At 38.4% G+C, this 12774-nt stretch overlaps 1 protein-coding gene across 2 annotated transcripts in view; it reads right to left on the bottom strand.

Moving 5' to 3' along the window:
* Nucleotides 1-11267: 11267 nt before the first annotated feature.
* LOC128611019 (cytosolic carboxypeptidase 4) overlaps nt 11268-12774 on the bottom strand; it is a 99055-nt gene continuing 97548 nt past the window's right edge. For both annotated transcript variants that reach the window (XM_053630226.1, XM_053630227.1), the window contains exon 24: nt 11268-11786. In XM_053630226.1, coding sequence (XP_053486201.1) covers nt 11516-11786 — 271 coding nt within the window. In that variant the 3' untranslated portion in view covers nt 11268-11515. The remainder of the gene's footprint in view (nt 11787-12774) is intronic.

Genomic DNA, 12774 nt, shown 5'->3' with positions numbered 1-12774 from the left:
ATTAAATGATCAGAGGGGAGTATTATTGCTGATATTTTCCGAATAAATCTCTGCAGGAGGTCACGTTTAATCAGGTTTAAAACACACGTCCCACACACATCACTTCCCGAGTCATTAGGTTAATGCAGATGGAGATGCTACAGTTCACTGCAAGCACAACGGACACTCTGAACAGCGGAAGCGGTTAAAGTGCAGCTGAGCCTCCGCGGAGATTAACGCTAACTCTCCAGGCTTCTGATCAGAAGGTTTAGAGGTCAAATCGCTGCACCGTGGACGCCGCGACCCTCGGCTGCTGCGCTCGGAACACAACATCCACCCCAGCTGGAATGCAGAAAGACTGGGCTTGTTGTTGAGAAGGGATACGATACAGGAACGTGTCGTCGTTTATCCGCTCGGATTTGTCTGAAACCGGCCGACATGAACGTGCTTCACCGTTTTCACCACAGACGACCCTCACGCTTCCTCTGTGTGTGAATAAGTAAACACGTCCACACGCTTTTGATTTTTTTCCTTCTCGATAGCCTTCGCCGTTATGATGAATATCTAGAGCGCAGCTGGATGAAGTGTCTATTAACGCTGTGTTTCAAGGCCTTGATGAAAACACACACCTTTCACAATTCATTAGTCAGATAAAACAAAGAAAATAGAGCTATATATTATAAAGCTATATATAATAATAAAGCTATATATATGTATTCGTATATATGTATACATAATGTGTGTAGAGAGAGAGAGAGAGAGAGAGTGAGAGAGAGAGAGAGAGAGAGAGAGAGAGAGGAAGTCTTTAGCGAGAGATAGTCTATCATTCCTGTGCAGCTCGGTTGCCTCTGAAACATATAGACATGCTAATTTAATTTCATGTTTCGTTGGCTCATGGAAAAGCTGGAGTTGTATCCAACACCCAGGCAGTGTGTGTGTGTGAGTGTGTGTGTGTGTGTGTGTGTGTGTGTGTGTGTGTGTGTGTTTGAATGAGGGAGGATTTTTCTCTGACACTTCCGTCATGTTTGGTCGCTCTCTCGTGCTCAGAACGATCTGTCATGGAGCAAACGATCTCGTTAGAGTATTAAGAAGAAGAAGAAGAAGAAGAAGAAGAGGAAGAAGAAGGAGGAGGAGGAGGAGGAGGAGGAGGAAGGAGCGCTGGCCGGCTCACAGTTTGGAGTAGATGTGTTCCGTGAAATAAGTTAGTTTCACTTACGTTAAGTCGCTTACATTATAGCAGCTATAAACACTCGTTCCCTCACCAGCCTCTCTCTATTCTCTCTCTCTATTCTCTCTCTCTATTCTCTCTCTATTCTCTCTCTCTATTCTCTCTCTCTATTCTCTCTCTATTCTCTCTCTCTTTATTCTCTCTCTATTCTCTCTCTCTCTCTATTCTCTCTTTCTATTCTCTCTCTCTTTATTCTCTCTCTCTATTCTCTCTTTCTATTCTTTCTCTCTTTATTCTCTCTATTCTCTCTCTCTATTATCTCTCTCTCTTTATTCTCTCTATTCTCTCTCTCTTTATTCTCTCTCTTTATTCTCTCTCTCTGTTCTCTCTCTCTTTATTCTCTCTATTCTTTCTCTCTTTATTCTCTATATTCTCTCTCTCTCTATTATCTCTCTCTCTCTTTATTCTCTCTCTATTCTCTCTCTATTCTCTCTCTCTATTATCTCTCTCTCTTTATTCTCTCTCTCTTTATTCTCTCTCTTTATTCTCTCTATTCTCTCTCTCTCTTTATTCTCTCTCTCTTTATTCTCTCTCTTCATGTTTAAAAAAATGTTACACTCATAAAAGTAAAGGTTCTTGAATGGTTCTTTACAGCAGTATAGGTTCCGCAGCAGCATTCTTCACTATGGGGTTCTTGAGCTGAGCAGGATAAGTGTGGTTCTCTGCACATTAAAGGAGTTCTCTGTGTTTCATCATAGCTTCTTCAGAGCAGTGTTTTGGTTCTTCGAGGTCTCATATGGGACTGTGAAAGGTTCTCCTGGCAGGCATCACTCTTAAGAACCTTACTTTGGTTCCTTAAAGCACTAACTAAGGGTTTGGAGGGTTTTTTAAAATTATTTTTATTATTATCATTATTATTGAACTTATGATAAATGGTTCCTTGTGGCACTGCTGTGAAGAACCATTTCTGGGCAAATAGATGATTTTTCTCTAAAGAACTTAAGAGGGTTCTCTGGCCTAAAGGGAGCTGCCGTTATAGAAGACTAATCAACACCTTCTAACATGATTGATGCGTGTAAAATGATTGTCTTCATACCCAAAATATGACGGCGCATCTGAATTCCTTCTACAGGCACAGCTAAGGTTTATAGAGAAAACAGATGTGTTCTGGTCATGTGACCTATTAATGATCACGTGTGGCCACGCCCCTTATAGTAAGCGCTTATTATAAAGGACAAAACAATCGGTTTGTATTAAAATGAGTTTTGGAATGGGAATTTATTGTGTGACATCACGGAGACACGCCCACATTCGTTAACAGACACATTTCCGGAATTTGGAAAATGAATCCCGTCTCAATTCTACTGGATAAAATTGAGCGTGTCGTCTGGAACTGTCGTGCAACGCGGGAAGAGCAGAACAAATTCATCACGAGCAGTTTTCCGGTGAAACGTTGGCCTTTCCGCTCCACTTCACTGAGGAACGACGTTCCCGTTCCCAACGTAAAGCAGGACAAAGGAAAGAGGAAATAAAAGATAATGAAATACAGCAGGCGTGGTGTGGAAATATCATGTTACGCTTCTGTGCCATGCCTTTAGTCTCGCTTTCTTCCTCTCCATGTCGTCCTGATTTCTCTCTCTCTCTCGCTCTCTCTCTCTCTCTCTCTCGCTCTCTCTGTCTGTCTTTTCTTCTCGTTCTTTCCGAAGCGATCGCTCTAATCGAATCTAATGAAGCTCTCGGATGTGCAGGAGGTGTGACATACAGCAACTGCAGGAAATAAAACACAATAAAATGACTACTAAACATTAAGTTTTCTTTAAGACTGAATGAACTTTAAGATATTCTTTCACTTAAGCATCAAGTTTTCCCCACTACCTTTGAACAGGAAAAAGAAATCATTATTTCACATTTTTGAGCATTTTCTATTATGATGTCATTTTATATCATGATTCTTTTGTTCTGTCACTAAAAATTATTTTTTATGTATTTTATTTCTTTCTATGTAAATCCCTACATTTTATATTTTGCAAGGTGACCAACGCGGTGTTTTCACAGTTGTTTCGAATACTCGACTCCGCACTCGACTCAGTGGGCGGGGCTAAAAGTCACAGGTTTGCATTCACACCCTGATGATGTGATGAATTCCTTCCTGGCACAACTCCACACGAACAGCTTGCAAAACACTAGACCCTAGGTTCCTCTGTTTGTTTGTTTGTTTTTTAATTATTATTATTGTCTTCCTGTCGTAGCGACAAACCATCTCAAACTCAAACCATCTCATAGCAAACCCATCTCGTGCTTTTAGAAGATCGTGAAGGCCAGGACAAGACTTTTTTCTTTCCCGGACACAATCGATGGTAGAAACAGGAAGAAATGTTGAACCAATCATGTTGCTCAACATGCAACACTAATGATTCCATACCTATATACACTATATATATATGTGTGTATATATATATACACACAGAAAATTTGAATATCATCAAAAAGTTAACTTTTTTCTCTTAATTTAATTTAAAAAGTGGAACTTTCATATATTCTAGATTCGTTACACATAAAGTGAAATATTTCGAGCCTTTTTTGTTTGTTTGCTTTAATCTCGATGATTACGGCTTACAGCTTTATTTTATTTTATTATTTATAAAATAAATTTCATTCCATTCCAGTCGCAGAAATCATATGAAACAGCTTCTTTTGTGCTTAAAGTTACACTGAGGTCCAATTTCCTTTGGTTTTGTTTTGCTTTGGCTCGTCTTGCTGAACGGCCCATGACGAGGTCGGAGATCGTGTCGGATCGTATTTCTTTCTTTCTCCTGCTGATTTGCTGCTTCTTTTTAAACATGGTGTTTGTGGGGCGAGGTCATTACCGGGAGGAGAAGCACCGCGCTCACAAGAGCATCCAGTCAGCTATGAAATGTTTTTATTATTATTATTATTTGTTTGTTTGCATCGATCCGAGTGAGGACGAGGTCAGTGGAGCTTGCGATGAACACAGTCCCTCCTCCGTTACAGCAGTGCGAAACACTCGGAGGGTTAAAAAGTAGTATTCCACACGACCTTTCTGTTGTCTGGCTCTGTTCTGTAGAATTATTTATTCTTATTTAAATATATCGTATGTGTGTGTGTGTGTGTGGGGGGGGGGGGGTGTTCAGTAAAAGATGTTGGAGTCGTAGCAGGTTTTACCAAGACCACAACAAATTTACTGACTGACTCACTGCTGCTTCTAACACATTATCATCCAAACTACCCTTCACCCTAAACCTAACCCTTAACCCCAACCCTTAACCCTAACACTTACCTTAACACTATCCTTAACCCTACGCTAAGCTTAATCCTAACCCTGACCTCAACCCCAACCCTAACCTTAACCCTACAGAATAGCACTGTATATATGTGAGTGTATATGTTCTACAGTCTAGGTTGTCCACTAAAATAGATCAGATGCCATTGTTTATAAATTCCTCACCAAGGCAATAAATGGGTCTGTAAATAAGCGTTTTCTATTTTTACATTTATACTGGATATGTGTTGAACGGATAATACAGGGATGATACAGTATTTTTACAGGGATTGATGACGAATGTTCGGTTGGAAGTGATAAAATTCCCTCGACTCTTTCTCCACTGCTCTGAAAGACAACAACAAACATTCACTAATTTTATCATTATTATACATTATTTTTGATTTGTGAGTGAGTGTGTCAGACAAATATGATCCCCCCCCCCCCCGCCCCACCCCTCATTTACTAAATTAGCATTAGTATAGCACCCATATTGCGGTCATGTGTCTTCTTTCTTTTTTTTCTTTTCTTTTTTTTATTCAATATTCTCATGCTACAGGCTTTTTAACGTCCCTAAAGCTTTTAATTTGCAGGTTTATTATGCCATAAAGTTTCTAATTTTCTCCAAGAAATCTGAAATGTCACACATCCCATTATCATCTCTACTCTGAAGGGGAGAAAAAAAACAAAACCAAAAACAGCAGAGTAGCTTTAAACATCTTGAGTTATTCATTTTTATGCAATAATAATAATAATAATAATAATAATAATAATAATAATAATAGTACTAATAAACATATAATCTTAAAATTATAAACTTGCTGTGAACGCAGTATTTTTTGTGACCAATGTGACAGAGCTATAAAAACAGAAATGCTAGCACATCGGCTAACAAGCAGCTATAAATCAACCTAGAATCAGAGGATAGTTTTTTTAAAAAAATAATAAAAAAAAGGTGACCTGTGAAGTTTAACTCCAGCTTTATGAGGTAATTATAAATCATAGTAAATGTTGTCTGAATGATTTGTCTGTTTGTTCAGTAAGGAATAAAACATTATTTCTCCTGCGTGGAAATAAACACATTCCGCATATTTCACGCCGATCTGTCGCTCGTAAACTCATTAAAATGCTGGAGGATCCAAGCGGCCTTTCGGTGGCTTGAGCTCCTTCAGCTCCAAGCTAGAACATTTGCGTTATTTATTACAGTAAATAAAACCTCTCTCTCGCAGTATATTTGACCTTTCATTTGACGAAGTGATAAAGCACATCTTGGTTTTTACAGCTACTTCACAAATCACATTTTATTCATCAAATGTCACACGCGGAAAATATCATCATCGTCATCGTCAATACCATCGTCGTCATCATCGTCATCGTCAATACCATCGTCATCATCATTGTCATCGTCAATACCATCATCATCGTCATCCTTAATACCATCGTTATCATCATCGTCATCGTCAATACCATCGTCGTCATCATCGTCATCGTCAATACCATCATCATCACCATCGTCATCGTCAATACAATCATCATCGTCATCGTTAATGCCATCGGCATCATCATCGTCATCGTCAATACCATCGTCATCATCATCGTCAATACTATCGTTATTGTCAATACCATCGTCATCATCATCGTCAATACTATCATTATTGTCAATACCATCGTCATCATCATCGTCAATACTATCGTTATTGTCAATACCATCGTCATCATCATCGTCAATACTATCGTTATTGTCAATACCATCGTCATCATCATCGTCAATACTATCGTTATTGTCAATACCATCGTCATCATCATCGTCAATACTATCGTTATTGGCAATACCATCGTCATCATCATCGTCAATACTATCGTTATTGTCAATACCATCGTCATCATCATCGTCAATACTATCGTTATTGTCAATACCATCGTCATCGTCAATACCATCGTCATCATCATCGTCATTATCAACACTCATCGTTACCATCATCATCATCATTACCATTTTTTCAATACCATCATCATCATCGTCAATACCATCGTCATCATCATCACCATCGTCATCGTCAATACAATCATCATCGTCATCGTTAATGCCATCGTCATCATCGTCGTCTTCGTCAATACCATCGTCATCATCATCGTCAATACTATCGTTATTGTCAATACCATCGTCATCATCATCGTCAATACTATCGTTATTGTCAATACCATTGTCATCGTCAATACCATCGTCATCATCATCGTCATTATCAACACTCATCATTACCATCATCATCATCATTACCATTTTTTCAATACCATCATCATCATCGTCAATACCATCGTCATCATCATCGTCATTGTCATCGTCAATACCATCGTCATCATCATCATCGTCATCGTCAATACCATCGTCATCATCATCGTCAAAACCATCATCGTCATCGTCAATGTCATCGTCAATATCATCGTCAATACCATCGTCATCGTCAATGTCATCGTCAATACCATCATCATCATCATCATCGTCAATACCATCGTCATCACCATCGTCATCGTCAATACCATCGTCATCATCATCATCATCGTCAATACCATCGTCATTGTCAATACCATCGTCATTGTCAATACCATCATCATCATCGTCATCATCATCATTGTCGTCATCGTCAATACCATTGTCATCGTCAATACCATCGTCATCATCATCGTCATTATCAACACTGTCATCATTACCATTTGTTTTGTCGTCATTGTTGCCATCATCATCATCGTCTTTATCATCTTTGGCGTCATTGTTGTTGTCATCATCATCATCGCTGTCATCATAATTGTCTTCGGCATCATCATCATGTCTCTGACAGGAAGCTCTACAGAAAGCTCTGTGTATGAGCTCAGATCAGACAGCAATTAAAAAAACGTGACTGTGTGTGTGTGTGTGTGTGTGTGTGTGTGTGTGTAGCGTGCATGTCGTACCTGCAGAATATCAATGGAGCTCAGCGAGGATCTTCCTCACGCTGTGATCTAATTATCCGATCTATCAGTAAAGAGCGGCGTGGGATTACAGGACAGATGGACGTGTGCTGCGTGTTGCGTAATACATCGAGGAATTTTGCCAACTCTTTCATCTCTCCACAATTGTATCATTTTGTAAATTGATTAAAGGAACTGAAATAATACACACAATACAATGTCAGTTAACCCTGTAGCTAGCTGAAAAAGATGAGGTGAAAAATCTCTCTATTGCGAGTGAAGGTGATGATAGGTGTAACGTCATCAGGACACACTGGGCTTGTTCTGCGTGCTCTACTCGATGATTTATTATTATTATTATTATTATTATTATTATTATTATTGCTACAAAGCTAAGTAAAGTTACAGAAACCCCCCAATCTTAAAAGCAAACGTTACAGGAAGTACCAAAACGAAGCTATCTAATGTAGGAGTAAATCTGGGATAATATCTCTAAACAAAGCCAGAGTTAGAAACGTTAGAAAACTTCCCCAAAGCTAGCTACAGTAAAGTAAGTAAATACGAACCACAAACCGAGCTAGCTAGCTATTATTAAAGAATTCCCCCTATCTCCAATTAAATCTAACTATTAACATTACAAAAATACCTTCTATCAAAGCTGGCTGTTAACATTAGATTAGCCAACATAGCTATCAAACATTATATACCATTAAACAAACCTACTGCTTGGTAACATTGGAGAAACTTCCGCCGAACAAAAAAATCTCAGAACAAACCTAGCTGAAGATCCAATCACAAAGCTAGCTGTCAAATGTTTGGAGGAATGAAGAAGAAAACAGCTAACATTAGAAGAATTCCCAAAACCAAACTAGACAAAGTTGTAGAAAAAACTAAATAAATCAAAGCTAGTTCAGATACTTTTAGAAAAAAATCCGCTAACAAAGCTAGCTAGCTAATTTTAGAGACAAGCTCAACAACGCTAGTTAGTGTTAATGAAGAATTTCCAAAAACAAAATGGCGGGTTACGAATGTACTGTAACTGTGGTTCTTCTTTAACATTCTTTCAACCAGCGGGGCCTCCTTTCCTTCAGATCTACTGGAAGGCGTGTATCAAAGTCACTATGAGGATTCATAACATCATGACGGTGTATATGTTCGTAACATCATGATGGTGTACATGTTCGTAACATCGTGACGGTCTCTATGTTCATAAAATCATGATGGTGTATATGTTCGTAACATCATGATGGTGTACATGTTCGTAACATCGTGACGGTCTATATGTTCATAAAATCATGATGGTGTATATGTTCATAAAATCATGATGGTGTACATGTTCGTAACATCATGACGGTGTACATGTTCGTAACATCATGACAGTCTATATGTTCATAAAATCATGATGGTGTATATGTTTGTAAAATCATGACGGTGTACATGTTCGTAACATCATGACGGTGTACATGTTCGTAACATCATGACAGTCTATATGTTCGTAAAATCATGACGGTGTATATGTTCGTAACATCATGACGGTCTGTATGTTCGTAACATCATGGCGGTCTATATGTTCGTAACATCATGACGGTCTGTATGTTCGTAACATCATGGCGGTCTATATGTTCGTAACATCATGACGGTCTATATGTTCGTAAAATCATGACGGTGTATATGTTCGTAACATCATGACGGTCTATATGTTCGTAAAATCATGACGGTGTATATGTTCGTAACATCATGACGGTCTGTATGTTCGTAACATCATGGCGGTCTATATGTTCGTAACATCATGACGGTCTATATGTTCGTAAAATCATGACGGTGTATATGTCCGTAACATCATGACGGCGTACATGTTCGTAACATCATGACGGTCTATATGTTCGTAAAATCATGACGGCGTACATGTTCGTAACATCATGACGGCGTACATGTTCGTAACATCATGACGGCGTACATGTTCGTAACATCATGACGGTCTATATGTTCGTAAAATCATGACGGTGTATATGTCCGTAACATCATGACGGTGTACATGTTCGTAACATCATGACGGTCTATATGTTCGTAAAATCATGACGGCGTACATGTTCGTAACATCATGACGGCGTACATGTTCGTAACATCATGACGGCGTACATGTTCGTAACATCATGACGGTGCACCTTGGCAGATGATAACGAACGCTATTTGAAGCCAGTTAATGTTAGAAGAATAACCAGAAAACACCCAAAGTTAGCTACAAACTCAACAAACGAAGCTCGCTAATTTATATCACGGGAAATCCTCCCTAAAAAAAGCTTCTTTCTCCTCCTCCATAAATGAATTATTTTCCAGTAAATTCATTCGGTGTTAAAATAAATAAATAAATAAATAAATAATCAGGGGTGTGTTTTATCTGGTCAGATGACAGCAAGAAAAAAAAACTCAACAGTACGAACAGAATAGAAATTTTATTCAAACAGTTTTATTTGTATTTAATTTTTATTTTCTTAATGCAGTTTTCAACAGTTCCCTTTAGAGACACCGGCCTGTTTGTTCGTTTGTTTGTTCGCTTGTTTGTATATTGTTATAGTGCTATGTGTGTGTGTGTGTGTGTGTGTGTGTGTGTGTGTGTGTGCACAAATAAGGCAGAAAATTACAGTTAATAAATTTTTTTTTAAATGCTGCACAAAAACAAAGACACTAAAATGATAAATAAACGGTATATAAATGATATAACGTTAACTCTTACACACTAAGTGCTGATGTTGTGTAATTGTTTTACTTTTATAATAAATGACAACATTTAGTTACTTAACATAACAAATTATGAGTCGTTGGAATCGGCTCTGTTTTCGATTTATCTCAAATCCTAACACGGAAATATAATTAATATCCGATATTTTACTTATTTTTATCCGTAGTGTGGGGATTTCACCTTTTAATCCAGATGTTCCCAGATGAAAAAGTACTGTAGTATTTTATAGTAATGAGATAATCGCGTCTGGAGCGAGAGGTTTACCGCTGTTTAAAGGCCAGAGATGCTCGCTGCGTCTGGTGCAGGAAAGACGGGGATGAAATGCTCTTGTAATCAGTTTCTAAAGTCAGTTCACTTCCTTTTCTTACGGAACAAAACGTTCAAGTACAAAAATGTTCTGATTGGAATTGTCCGGTGTTCCGAGTGCATTGTTTTTGTGCGTGTTTAGTTTCTCCATCACGTTCATGCACGAGCGCGGCGTAACGTGTCCTCCTTAATGTTCAAATTCAGCAAAAAGCTTTAATATTGGAACATCGTGTGTAAGCCAAGGTACGCGGGAACTCACTAAGCTAGCTAAGTTAGCTAAATTAGTATAAATAAAGTAACGTTTTGGGATCATTTTGATCATCTGATGTTTACGCGATCTAAAATAATCATGTAACTAACACTGCCGTTATATATAGGTTCGTTAATATGCGGACGCATTTGAATATTCAAACGATTACGATTCGAACGCGTGTTTTTCCAAAAGGAGGACTAAAACTCGTTACTCGGACTTTCCGACCGAGTTGTAGCTTGGACTTCACACTCGGAACGTTGGGAAGTTGTCCTGCAGCTCCACTTTTCAAATATGATTAACATCATTGCTTTTTTTTTTTCTTTTTTAAATCAATCAACATGCAGATGCTTTCACTGATTAAATCTAGAACGTTAATGTTAAAGGTCACGCGCATCACTAGCATTAGCTGGATAGCTTGTTGCTAACAAAAGACAAGGTTAAATTTCCTTGAAAATGACGATTCAGAGGTCAGTTGAACGTAGAATACGATAGCGCTAACGTTTTTTCCGCCGCAGAGAATGGCGTGCGTAACGGTAACGCTTTTCCAAGAAGTTTAAGCCTGTTAGATGTTAATGTTGAAAATTATTTTGTCGTCACTTAGCTATACTGTAAATCTGATATCGCATAACAAGGAACGTTCTACTTAAGTAACGATACTTTCTTATTTTTACTTATTTATACTGAAGTCTATTATTGTAAGTGAAGTTAACTTACCCTCACTAAGCTATATTAATATGAATATATGTAATATTTCTGTTGCTTGTTAGCTGGTGATATTTTTTCCTCGTTAAAGCTCGGGTCAGGAACGTATCGCGTAAATATTCTCATTAAACTCGTTTTCCTCTAGCTCAGGTACGTGTTGTTGATGTCGATGCTGTTGCTGTTGCTGCTCTTCAGGCTCAGAGTCTCTAAGGAATCCTGATGGCAGGCGTGAGGGAACACAGCCGACTTCCTGTGCCGGGATTTCCTGCCGCGATCTTCCCCGTCCTCGTCCTCGTCGGCGCTGGACGTGTTTCCGTCGACCTCTTCGTCCAGCTCGGTGGCGCTGTAGATCTCGCCGTAGGACGAGTACTCGATGTCCTCCACGCATGGAGGCTCGTCGTCCTCGAAGCAGCTGTGAAGAGAAAACAGCCGCGGTCAAAGACGATCAGAAGACACTATTCGACACCGTCCTGTACTATAAATAGTGAAAAACGAAAACGTGTCGAACGTTGGACACTTCATGCGCTCGACGGTCGTAGCAAAAGAGGGGAGGAGCTACCGAGCGTTGATGCTTGGTGAAGAATTCAAGATGGCCGACAACACGCACGTGAACAAGACATCTTAGAAATGGTAGAAGGTAACACTGACATGAACAGGAAACTGAAACAGGAAATGCATTTTCGTCAACTCTACAGCTAGCGGCGTCGCATCTCTTACGTTTCACGTGATTCGCGGTCGATTGGGAAACGGCTTGTACTTCCGGTTAGTAAAAAAAAAAAGTTAGTGTTTTATTTGAGATGATCCTACCCTTGTGAAATTCCTACACTCAGGGTAGAGTACATAGTGCATAGTGTAAGTGTTCAGTACATCATTTGGGACACATCTTAAATGCTGTCAGCAAAAAAGTGCTGAATCATCAGACTTAGAAAACTTCAAAGACAGTTACACATCTAGATTTAATACTTATGTCTTCACAAGTAAAAATATCTTGAACATTACTGAACAAATTTAGCTCATATTACGCTACATAAATAGATGTTAATATCTATTTCTAGATATATTTTTATTTCACGCTGGCTTGTTCTTGTGGACTTGTGATGAAATGTAAAATGAGAGGATTTTTGTGAATAACAGCTTCATGTGGCCGTTAAAGACATGATACAAGTTCACCATAGAGAAACATGATTTCATTTATAATAATAAGAAGAAGAAGAGGAAGAAGAAGGAGAAGAAGTTTCTAACCCAGCATTATTTACTGTGTAGATTTGGATTTATAAAGAAAGCTGGGTTGTAGTAGTAGTAGTAATAATAATAATAATAATAATAATAATAATAATAATAATAATAAATTATAAAGAACGGTGGGATGTAGTAGTAGTAGTAGTAATAATAATAATAAT

Source organism: Ictalurus furcatus, chromosome 8 (genome assembly GCF_023375685.1).
Source record: "Ictalurus furcatus strain D&B chromosome 8, Billie_1.0, whole genome shotgun sequence".
In the NCBI taxonomy this organism is placed as follows: Eukaryota; Metazoa; Chordata; class Actinopteri; order Siluriformes; family Ictaluridae; genus Ictalurus; species Ictalurus furcatus.
Note: the sequence above shows the minus strand (reverse complement) of the source record. Positions and strands in the feature narration are given on the sequence as shown.